Raw genomic sequence first — 18,562 nt, 5'->3', positions numbered from 1 at the left:
ACTAATGAGCTGATATAGATCACTGCTGTTTCATCTTCTCATGCCTAGAAGCAGGAGGAGGAGAAGGGCTGGGCGTTGCGCTGAGGCTCATAATCTCCCAATGGGCTCTAACACAGATTAGAAAATTTGTGCTTTTGTCTCTCTCCCTCTCTTTTGATCTCTCTTTCATTTCTGGCCTTCATAGTTTCAGGGAAACATGTTTGTGCTGAGGAAAATGTGATTACACCACATTTCCACCTGGCCCTTGGCTGGTAGCTTTTCTATGATCCTGCTTATGGGCTGTGTCTCTCCCCCCCCCCCCCGGCTCTATCCCTGTGGAATGAGACACCCTGGGTTGCTTGGGTGTTGAACTCCTGGAGTTGGTTTGTGGTGGGTTATGTCCTGGCCTTTGCTGCTGGACAAAGAACTTGAACTCCCAGCTTTGTTTCCACCAAAGGTATTGATGCATAAATTAGAGGGGGTACCCAGGCAAGGCTCAGGTGTTGTAGCAGATTCAAAAGATGCATAGGACGCTAAGCAGAAGCTAAAAGGATGACCCAACAAGCGACTCTCCCCACCTCCCTTTTGGAGAGTGGCATGGGCACATCTCTTACTGTGGCCAGTGGGTGGGGCAGGTGAGCAGGCACTCCTTCCAAGTGGGCTGAGTCTATGATGTTTTGTTCATGGCAGTGTCGGCAACAGCTCACAATCCGATTTACTCTCAGTCACCTCCCCTGGAGAAGGAGGCTCCTCACTAACAGATGGTGGTGCCTCATTGGCAGGAGGAGGTGCTGGGGTCGTCCAATGTCACTCATCTGCCATCCCAGTTAGTCCCTCACTTGCATCCAGCTCTGCATTCCTTAGACCACTGGCCTGCTCCTCTGGGTCAGAGGTCATGATTCCACCTCCTACCTCCCACTAGCACCTTCTGCAGGGTCGCCTAGCTCCAACTTTCTGAGCTCTTCCCAGTCCTCCTCAAGACCCAATCATCCCCTCTACGCCACCTCCACAGGACTTGTGACAGATTGTATTGTGAGAGTTGCTGTTGCACTTGGGTCCTGCTTGTGGTCTTCCCATTGGGGCATCTGGTTGTCCACTGTGAGAACAGGATGATGGACTAGATGTAGCAACCAGGCTCCTCATACATCCTTAGGTTAGAGTGCACCAGCAGGACAGAGTCACTATTTTCTCCAACTAAATGGTTAGCTGTAATTTACTACTACTGATTGCATTCTTCTTTCAGTAGAAGGGAGATGCAATGTTGTCCTCTCTGTTACAGCTCAGTGGTGGGGGGCACCTGCTTTGGTCGCCAAGTTCAGTCCTTGGGTTCAGACATTCAGCAGGGATGCGCTTGTCAAGGCACGAATTCTCGTTCATACAATCACTGCCTGAGCCCCTTGCCCATTCCTACATCACTGTTGGCTCTACACCACCTGCTAGACTAATATTCTTTGCCAAAACTTATCCTCCACTGAGCTGAAAGCCAAGAAGGTGTTTGTTCTATGGGTTCCACTAGTCCTACCATCTGTTATTGATGGTTCAAAATATACCTTGGCAGCTGTAGGGTGTGGCAAGACAGGCTGTGTGTGATGCCTTCGTGTTCATGCACATGCAGTGACACAAGATGCACCCTCCCTTGGGCTGGAGAAAGAATTTGTCTGGAGGCGGCAATGCTTTTGAATACCAGTTGGTGGAAGCCACAGGGGGGGAGGGTTTCTCTTGTGCTCTGGTCCTGCTTGATGGTTTCCTACACGCATCTGTTTGGCCACTGTGAGAACAGGATGCTAGACTAGATGGGCCATTGGCCTGACCCAGCTGCAGGGCTCTCCCAATGTTCTTATGTCAGCTTTTCACAGTGGTCTGGCCCAATGCATCTGAACCTGTTTGCTGATTAACTCCTGATCAGATCACACACTCACCCGGGTTACACAATGCCGTTTCAGTCCATGAAAAATGTGCAGAAAAAGCCCTTACACACCTATTTATATGAAAGCTTTATTATACGTGGAAAGTATTGAAAAGCAATGAGAAATGTGAATTTTACATAAAAGTGTTTATTTTGCATAAAAAGTTTGCACATAGGGGTGCCAGCTCCAATAAAATATTTTGGGGGGGGGTGCCTCACATAGTTGATCACAGGATGTGGCACGCACACACTGTTTGGGTGGCATAGCCCATTAATTTTTTGGTGGGGGCAACTCCCTCAAATATTTTATGAGGGGGGCAAAGGGATCTTGACCTCTAGGAGTCGGCTCCTATGTTCATATATAATGTGTACACTTTAAATGCAGTTTTTTTTTGGGGGGGGTTGTTTGCACATTCCTTCAAAACAAAAATCTGCACAGAATGGGATGGGCTCTGCCTGGTTCATCCCTAATTTACCTCACACAGCTTCTATGAAAGGGCTTGGGGGCCAAATGTGGCCCTCCAGGTCTTTCTACTTGGCCCTTTGGAATGTCCCTAGGCCCCGTACCTTACTGCCCCTGCTCTGTGCCCCCTTGAAACCTTACAAAGGTAAGAGTCACATTCATGGCTCTGCCTCTGGCCTCACCCACTGCTGACGCGTGGGCCCCAGAAGGTTCTCCATGAGGGAATGTGGCCCCTGCGATGAAATCGTTTCCTCACCCTTATTCCACAGAGCCTCACTGAAGAACTGTAGCTTCGTGGCAGGCCATGGCTGTTGAATGCCGAAGGGGCCCAGGTTCAATGCCTGGCATCTCCACATCCCCTGCCTGAACCTCTAGAGAGCCGCTGACAGTCAGTGTAGGCAATATTAAGCTGAACTGGGAATCCTAAGTCGGGGCAGTGCTGCACAGCTTAGGCCCCAGATGTGAGCTTCCCATTGAGGCACCTCGTTGGCCATTGTGATGTTAGGATGCTGTCTGGATCTACAAGGACTTTTCTGATGTTTTCCCTCATATGCCCTCACTCTTACAAAACTGCAATTTGAGACTTGAGGGACCTGCCTAGGCTTCCCTTCAAGGTTCTGAAACCATTTGAACCCTAGTCTCCAAAGAAATGTATTGACAAAAGAAATCAAACCACCTTCCCCTCGGATTTTGCTTCAAACGAGAGGTGTGTCACACGGAGAAAGAGAACAAGAGGAAAACAGATGCCAAGGTGTTTGAAGCGAGGTGTTTTGTTGTTTAATTGGTCCCCGTGGGAAAGCGTTTTCCGATCACCTCACTGTTCCTTCAGGGACTAGGCCAGAGCACCTTCCCAAAGAGGCACAGTGTGTTTCTGTAGGCCCATTTCATACAAAATGGCTGCTGAGTGGCATCTGCTTGAAACTGAACCCCAGCTAGCGATCTATAAGGGCTGTTGTACTTGGACCAGTGGAAGTTTCTGAGGCATCTTCAAGGGCAGCCCGTGGATAGCTGATTGCAGCAATCTAGTCTGAAAGTTACCACAGCATGGAATACTGTGGCCAAGTCATCTCTGCCCCAATGGGACTGTAGCTGGCAAACCAGCCAGAGCAGGAAGTAGGGATTCCTAGCCAGCAAGAGACAATATTGAATCCACGAGAAACCCCAAGCTACAAATCTGCTCCTTCTAGAGGAGTGCGACCCCATCCAGAACAGGCTGTCTTTCCACTGGACTCAAAAGAGAGGGATGTTGAATTGAATAAATACTACTACTACTACTACTACTACTACTAAATAATAATAATAATAATAATAATAATAATAATAATAATAATAGGGCTGTATCTAATTTAAATTCTACTCCGAGAAGATCCATTGAAATTAATGAGCCTAAGTTAGTCACGACAACATTTTGGCGGATCCACTCTGAGCATGACTAACTTCGGATGCAAAATAGAAGCATGGTTAATTCTTAGTGCCCTGCAGAGAAAGAGGGGGCACTTAATTTGCAACTCCAGAATGAAGCAGAGAAATTCAGATGCAGGGGATTTCAGGAGTCTCTGCTCAGATACCAATGTATGACTCAGCACAACATCCCAGCATCCCAGCGTGGAATGCCTTGGGGTTTGTGTGTTTGCTGAGCTCCCCTGCCAAGCCCCACACATAGTGGCTGCTTTCCAGCACTTTCTGGCACTTTCCGGCCTCTCTGCTTCAGAGTTCAGGGCCCCCCTCCAGGAAGCTGAGTCCCTTTGATTTAGGGATGGACAACACAGCTTTGATTATCCTAATTCCGTTCATCCTTACAGCACTGCAATGTTTCTTTTTTTTCCCCCAGGGCAGGAGGGAGAGAGAGAGAGAGGAGAAGCCTGCAGTGTGATAATTGCAATTGCAGGCACAGCTCGCCAAAACCCATGGGAGAAAGCCTTTGTAGGAAATGGCGAGCATTAAACACTCCACCAGAAATAATGAGAATTGCAGATAGCAGAGGAAAAGTGGGGTGGTTGCTAAACGGTTTGTGATAACAAGATGGGCACAATGTTTATCGAACAGCCAGATAGCTCAGTTGGTACAGCAAGAGATTCTTAATCTCAGGGTTGTAGGTTCAAGCACCAAATTGGGCATAACATTCCTGCATTGCAGGGGTTGGACTAAATGACCCCTCCTGGCACCTTCCAACTCGACAATTCTATGAGCTGTGGGTGTCACGAAATGCATCCTTTCCCTCTGCAGTGCCCTGTCTGGCTTTCTGGTTTTGTGCCAAATCTTAGCCAATGCTGTGTTTTCCACTTCTGGGACTCAGAGCAAAGATGGGGGTAGAGCCAGTGGGTTGGCAAAGCAGAGAAATGGTTAGAGGGCAGTGGGGGGGGCACAGCAAGCCACAATATCCCGAAACCAAGTTCCAGTGTCACGAGAGAGGGAGAAAAACTTTTCTCGATCCACTTTCTGCACGAAATGCGTGATTTTTATAAGCTTCTATCCTGTCACCTCCTACTTGCCTTTTCTGTAAACTAAAAAGTTCCAGTCGCTGCAACCTTTCCTCCTAGAAGAGGTGAGCAACATTCCGAAAATAAGAGAAGATTGTTATGTCACATACACCTCCCAACCATCCCCATTTACTGGTGGGGAGGGTGGGGCTCCTTGTTTTCTAATCACTGTCCTAATTTTTGCCTTCTGGGGATTATTTTTCTTTTTTAAAAGTTATTCTGCAGAGTTCAGCCCACTGACAGTTAAACATCTCACATGGTAGTGACTAAAGAAGGCATCTTAGCCTTCTTCAGCTGTCCCTCCATATGTTCATGAAATATAGAAATATAGAAAGGAAGGGTGTGTGATCACTCCTGCTGGGTCCCCAGTCTCCACCTCTGCACATAATGGAATAATGTCTCCTATGCCTAAAGGTCTTGGCTAGAGGTCCTGGCTAGAGGCGTCCACTCACCACTCAGAGTTTTAACTTCCAGGACAAAGGAGGTGAATAGCAAGGCAACATGTTTTTTAACAAGCCCCCCCTCCCTACCGCCACATAGGGGCAAAACCAGGATGGCGATTTAGCAGAGACCAGGAAAGCAGGACTGTCCCAGGTCAGTAGAGACAGCAGGAACACATAGAATCCCTATTTCGACATGTAATTCTTGCTTTGGTCCAAGCGGTTGCCTGGGCAACGAGAGGCATCCGAGCTTGTTAAGGATGGAGTCTGGCTGTACAGCTCCCCCTAGCGACTTTTCCAGGGATGCAAGAGAGCGGCGGTCGTCTGCCTTGCTCCTGAGGCCTGCAACAGATGGATGGGCTTGTCCTCCTGGGATGTTCTCTCTGAGCAAAAGGGCCCTCTTGTTTTGCGGGATGAAAAGGAGCTGGAGCTCGGAGACCTGCGTGAGGAGAGGAGTTAGAAGGAGAGAGCTGAGATGGATTTGTTGACGAGGGCTCAGATGTGAGCGGTGGGCGAGGGTGGGGGGTAAGGTCCCTGCTGGGTCCGCCTAAGAGCATGTCAGAAGATCCGTGCTGGATCAGGCCAACAGCCCATCTCCTCAGTAAGCAAACTGAGATGCAGATGTCCTTCTAAGTTTGCACTTTCTCAAATCTCATAATGCAGATCTCCACCCAAAGAACATGTAGCAAAATGGATATACTGGTGGTAAAGTGTGCAGATTATACACACACACACACACACACAGTGGTACCTTGAGTTACAAATGCTTCAGGTTACAAACTCCGCTAACCTGGGAGAGTTACCTCGAGTTGAGAACTTTGCCCCAGGATGAGAATGGAAATTGTGTGCCGGCAGCACAGTGGCAGCAAGAGGCCCCTTTAGCGAAAGCACACCTCTAGTTAAGAACAGTTTCAGGTTAAGAATGGACCCCCGGAATGAACTACGTTCGTAACTAGAGGTACCACTCGTATATATATATGCAATAGTGAAAGTAACATTTTAAAAATGCATTATTTTAGGGGAACTTGCTTTGCAAAAAAAAAAAAGTATAGAGAAGGCAAACAAACATGCCTATTGAGAGAAATTTGCACTAAAATGCTGATGAGAAAAGCAAGGGGCTTTTTCTCAGGGTGGGAGGTGGGAAGATTCAACTTTCTGTATGTGTGAAGATAAAAGAAGTTCCAGTTACAGGTGAGTAGCCGTGTTGGTCTGCCATAGTCAAAACAAAATCAAAAATTCTTTCCAGTAGCACCTTAGAGACCAACTGAGTTTGTTCCTGGTATGAGCTTTCGTGTGCATGTGTGTGCATGGTATCTGAAGAAGTGTGCATGCACACGAAAGCTCATACCAGGAACAAACTCAGTTGGTCTCTAAGGTGCTACTGGAAAGAATTTAAGATAAAAGAAGAAGAAGTATTTGGATTTGATATCCCACTCTATCACTACCCGAAGGAGTCTCAAAGCGGCCAACATTCTCCTTTCCCTTCCTCCCCCACAACAAACACTGTGTGAGGTGAGTGGGGCTGAGAGACTTCAAAGAAGTGTGACTAGCCCAAGGTCACTCAGCAGCTGCATGTGGAGGAGCGGAGATGCGAACCCGGTTCCCCAGATTACGAGTCTACCACTCTTAACCACTACACCACACTGACGGCTACATAGATATAGATTTATAATCTTGTGTCTTATGATGAGTATTGTGTTTTCTTTTTCAATTTTCTTTTTTCTGTTTGATATATTGCTTTTTATTATTCCCTTTAATTTAGTTGGAATGTAATGCTACATTAGGTTGAAAACCTTTAATAAAATTGATTAAAGAACAAAACAAAATGCTGATGATCTCTCCCCCCCCCCCAGTTGTTTGTGTTCGTGTGTGATGCAGAAATGCGGAGCACTGAAGATCAGACAAACGAGAAACTGAGAGAATGGCCAGAACTGTCTTACCTGCACACAACAAAATGTTTGGGGCCTGTCCTGATTGCCTCGAACCCTGGGCTGTGCAGGACTGGTTTTCTTTTGCCCACATCAGTGTCTCTTGGGAGGAGGGCAGATCAAGTCAGGCAGGTGCTTGGCATCCGAAAAGCAACTACGTGTGCATTAACGAACACCATGGAGATGAGCACTTTATAAATACACCTGTGCTAATCATCCTCCGAACAATCACCCGAAAAACGAGCCAAGGTGTGGGCAGGAAGCTCAGATCCAAAGCACTTATCTGTCAATTTAGCTTTGCTGTGAAGCTTCACAAGCACTGCTGGCGGGGGGGGGAGACCCCGCGACGCCTCCAATACGCCCCCCTCCAATATTCCCCCCCTCCAGTCCACGTGCTGCCTAAATCAGCTGCAGCCTCCTCTTTCGGCACAGAGCTGTCAAGACTCAAGCAGAGGTGTCTAAAAGGGGTTCCCCACCCTTCACCCTGGGGATTTTTTGGGGGGAGGTATTTGCTTAAAAAAAAAGGAAAGCCTGGTGCTTGGGCTGGATTAACTTCCTACAGAGGAAAGAGCAAAGTTGGGTGGGGCTGCTGCGTTAGTCCTGCATTCTAGAACTGGGGCCACATTTTCTTCTCGGTTATTTCCTGGGGGGCCACTTTCCAGTGGCAGGCAGCACCAGAGGCAAAAGTGAGCAGAGCATGCTAGGTTTCTACACACACCTTTCTCCGTCTTCCATCCAGGCAAGCAAGAATCAGAATTCCAGGACGCATCCCAGCCAGTAGCAATGATGGCACCCACCAACCTGGATGGATTTAAAAGAGGATCAGACAAATTCATGGAAGGTGCGGCTGTCGACGTCTGCTAGGCACAATGACTATGCTCTGCCTCCACTGTCAAGGGGCAGCAATGCTTCTGAATATCAGCTTCTAGAAAACACAGGAGAGGAGACGGCTGTTGTGCTGGGATCCTGCTTGCTGGCTTCCTGCAGGCATCTGTTTGGCTGCTGTGAGAACAGGATGCTGGACTAGCTGGGCCATTGGCCTGATCCAGCAGGCTCTTCTTGTGTTCTTATCCCTGCTGTACAGTCTTTTTCCTGAGATGTTTATTATTAGATTTGAGCCCCACCCCGTTTTTAACTGGATAATTTGACCTTCCCCAAGTACTGCCATGCTTTCTCCAGATTTGGCTGTCTCCCTTCTGCAATATTGGGAAGGCGCAATGAAGGTGTCCCATAGGAGGATTCTTTGTGTCCCTGTAGAGATGAAGTAGTCAAAACCTTAGGTCACTTTAAAAAATAAAAATAAATAAACCCTGTAATCTTCACAGAGAACGACGTAACAGGCTACTTTGCCCCTTTCTGAGGAAACCTCCTGTAAGGACACCAGTCCAGAATGGTACCTGAAATCTAGATAGCTCAGTTGGTTAGAGCGTGGTGCTGATAGCACCGAGGTTGCGGGTTTGATCCCCATATGGGACAGCTGCATATTCCTGCATTGCAGGGGGCTGGACTAGATGAACATCAGGGTCCCTTCCATTGCTACAATTCTATGAAACATTTCTTGGCTGATACAAACAAGCTAATAGAGTCAGTGGCCAAGTTCCTGTTCTCTACTCAAAAGGTCTCATAAGGTGACACTCTCATTTTAATTGCAATTGGTAGTTCATTTTTTATCCTTGTCTTATGTTATTTAAATATGTTTACATTTTAATGATCATGTTCTTACTCTGTCTGTCCTATTTCAATGGGTCCCTGACTGTATAATAGATGATTCATTGATTGTTTTAATATATGCTTTTATAAGTCCCTTCAAGGTGTTTCTGTGAAAATTGCTGAGTGGGGCCCTGGCCATTTACCACAAAGTCCTTCCCTAAGGGCACCTCCTCTTCTCGGAGAGGTGCCGAAATCTGGCGATGAGGGAGCAGTGCATCGATTCCGTCAGTGCAGCCTCGCCATGCTTATAAAGCAACACAGAAAAGGTTTTCTTGCAGCAAGTTGTGGCTTTATTGCGACACTGAAGCTTTCACAAGAGAAAACCAACACAAGAAACCAGCCAAAGGAAAAATAATAATCCATGCAGTCACCATTTTGCTGATATTGCACAATGCCCTTCCCTCACCAAGCTGCTCCTCCAGCAAGCAAGCAAGCACACCAGCTAGAGTTCAAAACACAATTTGGAGAGGCATTTTCCTTTGTACGACCAAAAACACTCACCAAACCCCCATTCATAATTTGTTCCCAGATATTCCTAATGACTGTTACTGGAAATAGAGATAGAGAGAGAGAATTTTTTTTTTGGATGCTTCTGGTATTATTCTCATGTAAATTTCTCCCTAAATTCTGAAGTTCTGAATTACTTGATCTGGTTTCCATAACGGATCCGGTGCATTAGGAATCATCTCTTGTTCTGTCTTTAAGTCTCCACATTTTCGTGCGTGCAGGATCTGACACAGCTATCCATTCCTTCCAGCCTTTTGTGTGTTTCTCCCTCCTCAACACTGGGCCACACACATTGCTAAAACACTGCACAAAAGCAACCCTTAATATGACTGCGCATGCGATTGTGTCAAGATTCTTTTTATGTGGTGTTTTACCGATACGTTGTGCATTGGTGAAAACACTACACAAAAAATAATATTGGGGAGCAGATGTACAATGGCATCAATATTGCCTCTCTTTTTGGGGGGTTGTGTTTTATCAATGTACGTATATCTTTGAACTGGTAACCTAGAGAGCAAGAAAGAAAGAATTGATGCAAGTAAACTGAAAGTAGAGAAACCGATCACAGCTCTATTCCAAATGAGATTTAGAAATGCTTCTGATTAAGGGGGCAATCCTGAAATCAGCTTGGGCTGGCTGAAAGCGATTGGAGCCAGTGAAAATGCCACTTGGCTGGCAGAGAGCAACGCCTGGTGGGGCAGCATTTATGATGCTCCCAGAGGCTACTACTTAATAGCTACTATGTGGACTATCTGCAGCATAAGAGACAGCATTTAAAAAAATTCACTCAGTATATACTATCTATTCAGGGAGCAAGGGTACATAAAAAGACATTCAATAAAACCAGTCATACAGCAGAATTAGAGAGCATAATGAAAATCCTCATAGATCATAGATCAACTGCAAACTAAAAACAGCAATTCCGTTTGGGAAAGGCCTGAGAAAAACCATTTTTGCAGCACAGAGTAGTAGGCAATTGTCAAAACAGTAAAGAGGACAGAGTCCCATCCATTACGGGCATGGATATAGAGAGAAAAGTGGATTCTCAGCTATTCCAGTCCTGAGTTGTTAAGGCTTTATAACAGCACAATCTTAACCATGTCTCCTCATAAGTAAGTCTTGTTGAATTCAGTCGAGTTTACTACCAGGTGAATGAAGTTAGGATTGCAGCCTTAGACCATAATCTTGGCGTAAGGCAACCTAGCTGCTGCATTTTGCCCTAGCTGCAAATTTCAGCTCAACCTTAAAGGTAGAATGCATTGCAGTAATCCGGTCTGTGTCTGAATACCAGTTTGTGGAGACCACCAAAGGGGAGACTTCTGGCTCTTGCCCTCATAGCCTAAATGCAGGCTTCCCATCTGTTTGGCCATTGTGAACACAGGATACTGGACTGGATCGGCCCCTCCATGTTGGCGGAAAGATCTGCTGACGTCGAAGTACCAACAGCAGTGTTTCCATGGAGTTAGGGAGTAAAAGGGGGCATGTTGGAGGGGAATTAGGGAAGGTCTTGGACCCATAGGAAAAGGGCAATGATCTGTACCAGCTCTGGAGCTGATGACAAGGTTTTGTTTTGTTTAAAGTAAAAACAAAAACAAAGAATGGAACCATTGGAAATTCCACTTATTTTGAAAAAAGCATAGGAACCATTGAATCTGGCAAGCTGATGCTTCATATCCATCAACAAAAGTAAGGTTTTCATGTACTCTATTTAATTGGAGAGTGAAATACTCATTTAACAGATTTTAATCTTGGTTTTTTTATATTGCTGTAACCTTCCTCGGGACCTCATGGGTGAAGGGTGGCCAAGAAATCAAGTTGTTGTTCTTCTATTAATTTCCAGCTGGATTCCAAATGTAAAATCTGAGCTGAAAGTCAGAAAACCAAAACAAAACAAAAAAATTTTTTTGGGGGGAAGACCAAAGTTAGAATTTGTGGGTTGTTGTTCAATTACAAAAATGGCTCTAGTTTAAATTGAGGAGAGGAGTGCCTGATCCCGACTTCACCCAAAACCGTGCAAGCTGCAATAAATATGTTTTAGCCCACAGGAATACTCTGCTACATGAAAACGAAAGGGAGGCAAGAGAAGGTTTTATTCCCTCCCCCCACACACACTTTCGAGGTTTCGGGTGCATAGGGTGGGAAATGCAAAGCCCAGGCACCACAGTCGAAAGCGTCAGTGATATAGCAGGCGTGATCACATCCGGAAGGCACTTCAGACGTTAGGTAATCATATCATCACATTGAGCAGCAGGAACAATTATTGAAAGAGGCCACCTGGTGGACTGACACAACTAAATGAAGCTGCTAACACTTTGCCAGCGGTATGAACACAGCTCGGTGGAAAACCCCACTCCAACAGAGATGGGACACGTCCCTGGGGGCAGAGCCAAAGGGCTGGATTTAAGTGGCAGGCAGGGGGCTCCTTTAATTCTCCCAGTCTGAATTCCTCCCTGGAATAACTGGGAACTCTGACTCTATTTTCAAAATAAAGCTGGTGCTTTAGGCGTCTTCCACTGCTCTGTTTTAAACTTCCTCATCTTACATACAGGTATGTGCAATTTGCCATAGCTTTGTATTCCATGAGGACTGGGGTCTTATTTTACATTTAGGGGAAAGTCTATAGCTCAGGGTGGAACATCTGCTTTTCATGCAGAAGGTCCCAGGTTCAATCTCTAGCAGCTCCGGGTAGGGCTGGGTACGTGCCCAGGCTAAAACCCTGGGAAGCCACTGCCAGCCAGTGTAGACAATACTGAGCTAGAAGAATCAATGGTCTCACTCAATATTTGACAGCTTTCTATGTTTTTTCTTGTGTTGTGCCAAGACCCGCCCTTCAGTTACTCAAAAGTTTTCTCCCCCAGTTTGTCTGCTTGGTTTTCAGGGCAGTTTATGATTTTGGTAAATATGGGGCTTTGAGCTAAGCTTAGCAATGTAAGCATGCTATGTATGCTTTTCTTTACATCAAACATTTTCCTCCGTGCTCTGTAGCCTCCCCGGGTGCCCATCCTTCCTAGCCTCATGTGTGAAGTTACTTCATGATGTTTTCCCCAGGGCTTTAATTGAAGTGTGGGCACTTGGGAGGGCTGCAGAGTGCCAATCACAAGGGGTGATGATTTGCAGAGTGAAATAAAGGGCTGTGAATGTCTTGTCTTTCTCCAAATCACTTGCAGCCTTCCTAGGTGCCCTCAGCCACCTTGAAAGTAAACACAACAAAAAGCCACTGGCCCGTCCATTACAACCAACATTTTATCTTCCCTTTGGATGCAATTCCTTTTCTCATTAGTTGACAAAGGACGGTCCCTCCAAAAGAAAAGTGGGAGGAAGTTTTTGTGCTACAGCATTAGTCCTTTCACCTCCTCTGCATTACCAGTGTGTAGGAACGTGCTGATAAAAAAAAGACACTGCTAAAAACCAACCTTGATGGGACTGTGCATCTGCATCTGTCCTCACCACCATTCCAGTGGCTGCCTCAGTGGGAGAGATGAGAAGCAGAACTCACCCCATCAGCTCTACTGAAAGGCCAGATCCATCAGGCACCTCCAACCCCTAAACTGTTCCCAAGTGGTTATTATAAAAAAGTGCTATTAAACTTTAAGAACGGGTGCCTGACTGTTCCCTTTTTCTGTTGTGTGCCATGTCTTGTGATTGCAAACCTGTGGCCAGGGAATGTTCCGTTTTCATTGACTGCTTATAAGCCTCCATGGGATTCTTTCCCACAAAGCAGATTACAGTGGTGTTGTGATCTGCGGTCAAAATTACTATTTCTGCAGCAGGGTCTGTGTCCCCAGCATCCTAGAGCCAACCCAATCAACATGAAAGGGGAGATTTTTAGCCACTAAGAAGTCTTCTCGCCCTTTGTGCTGATTGGAAGAAATAAGTGTGAAAGGAGCTGAGCCAGCCAGTGAGGATTGGCTCCTAGGGTCACTCTGGAGAAGGTGTGTGGGAAGAACATTGAGAAGTTGTTGTTCTGTATGCTCCAAAGCTAAGCATTTAGGAACACTGACAACACAAGCTGCTCCAGTGGAACGTCAAGGTAAACACAGCTTAAGCCACTCTGAAAGAACATATCGGAGCACTCCGAATCCGTTCCCAACGTACACGGCACAGAAAATAGTAGATCCAGCTGAAAAGCAACAAATGGAGATTTATATTTATCATTGCAATGCATCCCTAATTATTATTGTTTTATATTTGTAAGATCATTGTATAATCTTAGAAGGTCATATAATCTTAGAAGTGGGAATGTCTGTGACTAACATGAAGGGCACTTCTGAATTTGTCACTACAGTACCGGCATAATATTTTTACATCACTCCAACATTTTGCAGAAGACAATACTGAGCTAGGCGGATCAATGGTCTGACTTGGTGGAAGGCAGCTTCCTATGCTTATAGAGGAGAAAGGCTGTAGCTTAGTGGTAGAGCAGGTGCCCTTTCTGGAGAAGATCCCAGGTGCAATCCCCAGCATTTCCAGGAAGAGATCCCTCTTCGAAAACGTGGTGATCTGCTGCCCTGCCAACATAGACCAGGGTAGTAACAACATAAGTCTTTCTCAACATCCGACTCTTCTAAAAATTAAGCTGCTGAGATGAAGAAAGTTTATTGGGAAAACCAGGAGTGGAGTTTTGTCTGGGACTGGACTGTAAGTTTAGATCTGGTGATAAAAACACACCCCTGGGCTGAGCAAATGCTGAGAAGCACCTTGTTCCTTAATTCTAGGCACATGTTGCCCTTCCCCTGACACTCTTTCACACTCTGATTGCTGGACTTTGACATTCACCGGCATCCTAATAAACCAAGAGCAGGAGTAGGACCCATGAGCCTGAAGTTTGCTGCTTATCCCTGGTGTCTACAAGAATGGGCTGGATGGACCTCATGGGCTAAGGGAGCTTCCACGGTTTGTATCTACAGATGGGAATAATATTAGCCAGCATCACAGGACCTAAGCAGGAGATGGTAATGCACATTGCAAGCTTGGACTTGATAGAAAAGGATGCATAATATTACCACCATTTAAATGATTCGAGCCCCATAGAAAATGTGTGTTGCTGGCACAGGATACAAGGCTGCAGGGGTGGGGAGTAGCCTCTGAAAGCAGCATTGATCATGGTCTGGGAAAACTTATCCCAGGGGCAGGGAACTGCTTTTCAGCCCAAAGGCCACTTTCTTTAGCAGGCAACCTTCTGGGGGCTACCTGGCAGTGGTAGATGGGGTGAGGCTTATGGTTAGGACTCCTTCTCTTCGTTCAACAGGCTACAGTCCAAACAGAGAGCAGTCAGAGAGGTTCTACATAGACAACTCTGCATCCAGGAAAGCAAGAAGCGTTATCACAGTCCAAGAACACATTTCAACCAGGTGAAAGAGCTCAAAGAAGCTCAGGAGCAGGGTCAGTGAGGGGTGTGACCTGTGAGGAGCCCCAAGGGGCAGATAGAGATGTTTGAAGGGCTGCATATGACCTCCGGGCTTGATATTCCCAGCCCAGACCTCAACCCAACATACAGGGGTGTTTCTGGCAGTAATTGGTAGGTTGTAACCTGGCTCGTGAATGCGCCACTGTGTGCCCACCCTCCCTCCTGAGATCCCACCCTCTCCTCCTCTCTATACATTATTAGGGTTGTAGCAGAGCAAATTGAACTCCAGGTTTTCATCCCAGTGCCTGAGCAGCACAAAGAGCTGCTGAGCTGCTGTCTTCACTGCCGGCAGGCTGCAGCCTTCGGGGAAATCTTGCTCGCTTAGCCAAAGGCTGGCCTTGGCTGCTGCCAACTCCCACTCAATGAAGTATGAGGCAGAGCTGTGCTCCAGCCAGGCTAGGGCCACGGCTGTGGCCCACAGCATTCCCTCTGGTGCATTCTTCTGCTGGAGCTCAATGTCCACTAACCAGGCCTGCAGCTCAGAGCTGTCCGTCTCAGAACCTCTCCCGCTGTCAGCCTGTGACTCCTGAGGCGATGGAATGCTTTCTGGAAAGGAGAAGCGCTGGATGGTGATGGCTGGAGGAGAAAGCTTGTTCTCAGCCTTCAGGGCCCCGGAGTGACTTTCGACAGTGCCACTGGCAAAATGGCAGGCCTGACCAGACTCACTCTCTTTGTTTGTCGAGGGATTGACATTGTCCAGTGGCTGAGTTCCCTCACAGCTCTTGGTTTCCTCTGATGTGGCTGATCTCCTGGAGGCGCAGGAGCCAGCCGAGGGGCTGGCAGTCATGCGGTGGCAGGCAAAAGGAGACGTCCACTTCAGCTTCTCCAGGGGGATGTTGATGGCCTCGCAGAAGGCCTTGTTCAAGAGGAAGGAGCCGCAGGCAAGCTGGAGAGACACCTGAGGAGAAGGGGGAAAACAGTAGTCCTTTTGGGTTCCCAAACAGGCAAGAAACTCGGGTGGTCGCAAAGGAGAGTGCTGGAATTCTCTAGAATACTGAGCTAAACAGCTGACAGGTGTGTTCAGTCTCCTACAAACAGGGCCGGCACATCCCATTTTGCCGCCACTGAAGCTTCCCTTAGCTGGGTTGTGTGGCCGTGCCTGCGAAGTGGCAGCAGGTTCCAGCGAGATTTCACAGAGCATACAAGATCTCATGAGATTTCAGTGGATAAGCTGGTGCCACTTCTCTTCCAGTGGTGGGGCGCCCCTGTGAGTGCCCCATCTCTTGGGCTTCTGCTACATGAGACGGCTGACTCAGCCTGCCTCATGGGTGGGCTGGCCCTGCCTAAGAAACCCTAGAACATCAGAATTGTAGCCAACTAAGTTATACTCAGATCATAACAAGGTGGGCAAGATGGCCTGAGCATATAACACCAATTTTGACCCGGCTGCACTGGCTACCAATTAGTTTCTGGGACAGATTCAAAGTGCTGGTTTTGACCTATAAAGCTTTGTGTGGCTCAGGACCCCAATGCCTCCAGGGTCGCCTCTCCCATCACATGAAGGCTGTGTCTATGTGCCTGCTCCTCGGGAGGTCCTGAGGGTGGGAATATGAGAACAGGCCTTTTCAGTAGTGGCTCCCTGCTTATGGAATACACTCCCTTAGGAGGCCCACCTGGCTCCATCATTACACATCTTTAGGTACCAGGCAAACACTCCCCACCCCACCCCTTGCCAGGCTTTAGGCTTTTAATTGTCTGAGGCCTCCCACAGTGGGTGGGATATTTTAATCATGCCTTTTAAAAACAGGATTGTCCTCTAGATTTCCTTTGTTTTCGTTTATATCCGTTTTGATATATCTTTGTTTGTTTATATATTGTAGGTCACCCTGAGTTACCCCTGGGTAAAAAAAAAGGTAACCAATACATCAAAGAAATAAATAACAAGAACAAGGTTGCATATGGAGATTACTATTATGAATGGAGGCACATAGGAACTGCAGACTGTGCGAAAGCTGCAGTCAGTTATTTATTTAGTTATTGAATTTCTATGCGCAACTCTTGTGCGAATGTCGGAAACAGGAGCTGTGCAACAAAGCATTCCTAATACCTGGGTTCCACTTCAGTAAAAAGTCAGAAGGAAATGCAGAATTCCAAAATAAGAGAATAAATTTTGATGATTTTTTTTTTTTTTGGGGGGGGGGGTTTGGAAGCATCCCAATGTGAATGCTTGGAGAGCAATGTCTGAACCTGGCGGGACCCAATACTTACAAGGGGCAGGTAGTCGATGTTTTCATTGTCGCTTTCCGAACTCGTCTCGCTGGTCCTAGTGGGTGATTTCCCCATAAAGCCTCGGGCTGCTCGTGTCAACAGTCTTGTTTTGTTAAAGGTGAGCCTGGACCACCAAGACAGGGATGTGCAAAGAAAGCAGAGGTGCGTTGTTCAGCCTTCAGCATGATGGCTGGCCTCTCCCAGTCAAGTACATGCTCTATGGCTGAAGAAAAGTAGTTTCTCTGTTCCACCACCCCACCCCACAGAATTCAAGTCAGTTTCAAGGAAAATATTTCACTCTGTGAGGAGCACATTCACCCTACTGACATCTTGACCTGCCATTTTTTTTTTTTTGCAAAGTTTTCTTGGGTGACATTTTAAACAAAATAAAGATCGCCCAACGTTTCACAGCTGAGCGCAGGGGAAGGCTTGCCACTAGAGCTGTGTAAAAACAACCTCTCAAATTCCACCATCCTCTTTGTCCACAGAGAAACTGGGAGGTGGGACAGTGTAGGCCTCTTATTGATGTAGAAAAGCTGCCTGGCCTGGTTGAGTCTTCCTTCAACACTGGTTGACAGAACAACATTCTCCAATGTCCCCAAGGATAGCAGGCTCTCCTAGGAGGTGCAAGGTGCGAGTCCTGCTCGCCATCCCTCCCCGCTCCTCGGCATTTGCCACCTGTGATGTTCACCTCATGCTGCCCTTTCAGGAGGAGAAATAGCCCACGGAAACATCAGCTCTTACCTGGCTGCAAAAAAGCTCTCAATGGATTTCTGAGAGGAGATAGATGGACTTCGTAGTGGAACTGAGGAGAGAGAGAGAAAATGGAAGATGGCGCCAGAGTCGGAACAATGACAGTTCAGTGTAGTGGTCAAAGCAGGTCTCTCTATCTGGCCCTCAGAACTCTCCCCAAGCTGCACCCCTCCCTAGTCCTGCTTTTCACCTTTCTTGAGGGTTGGTGCAATGGTGGAATGTGTCCCTGTACTCTGGCATGTTTGGGCAGAGGACAGAAAGAGGGAGGTAAATTTGTGTACAACCCAACCCACTGTAAGTGGAATTTGCATTCATTGCTCCACCCGCTTCTGCTTCACTGGCATGTGGCCCTCAGAAGGTTGCCTAGAAGGCAACATGGCCCCTCGGTCTGGAAAAGGTTTCCTAACCCTGAGATGGCCATGATCCTGGGCCTTCTCATGCCCTTTCTCTGGGGAATGAGGTTGGGGGGTCGCACTGGATTGCACAAATGCACACTGTGTCCTAAGGTAAACTGCTTTCTCAAGGATAATAATTCTAACTTATTATCTTGCAGTTTGTTTTCACAATGCTGAGATCAAGGGTCTGATTCAGTAAAATAAGGCAGCTTCCCATGTTTATTAAGGGTAACCGTAGCTCAGTGGTAGAGCATCTGCTTTGCGACCAGAAGGCCCCAGGTTCAATCCCCGGCATCTCTTGGTAGGACTGGAGAGCCCAGAGAGACACCGCTAATCGGTGTAGACAACACACTGTTAGGGGACTCATTTAAACTGAAAAGTTATGA

The 18,562-nt window shown here is 47.0% G+C and overlaps 1 protein-coding gene across 1 annotated transcript in view; it reads right to left on the bottom strand.

The window, feature by feature from the left end:
* Positions 1-14,642: 14,642 nt before the first annotated feature.
* The window catches only part of VWA5B1 (von Willebrand factor A domain containing 5B1), a 56,178-nt gene continuing 52,258 nt past the window's right edge, over positions 14,643-18,562 (bottom strand). Inside the window, exons 20-22 of the mRNA XM_033156511.1 lie at positions 17,773-17,833; positions 17,029-17,152; positions 14,643-15,718 (exon numbers count right to left, since the gene is read on the bottom strand). Coding sequence (XP_033012402.1) covers positions 15,008-15,718; positions 17,029-17,152; positions 17,773-17,833 — 896 coding nt within the window. The 3' untranslated portion in view covers positions 14,643-15,007. The remainder of the gene's footprint in view (positions 15,719-17,028; positions 17,153-17,772; positions 17,834-18,562) is intronic.

The sequence above is a fragment of the Lacerta agilis genome, chromosome 8 (genome assembly GCF_009819535.1).
Source record: "Lacerta agilis isolate rLacAgi1 chromosome 8, rLacAgi1.pri, whole genome shotgun sequence".
NCBI classification, from domain to species: Eukaryota; Metazoa; Chordata; class Lepidosauria; order Squamata; family Lacertidae; genus Lacerta; species Lacerta agilis.
Note: the sequence above shows the minus strand (reverse complement) of the source record. Positions and strands in the feature narration are given on the sequence as shown.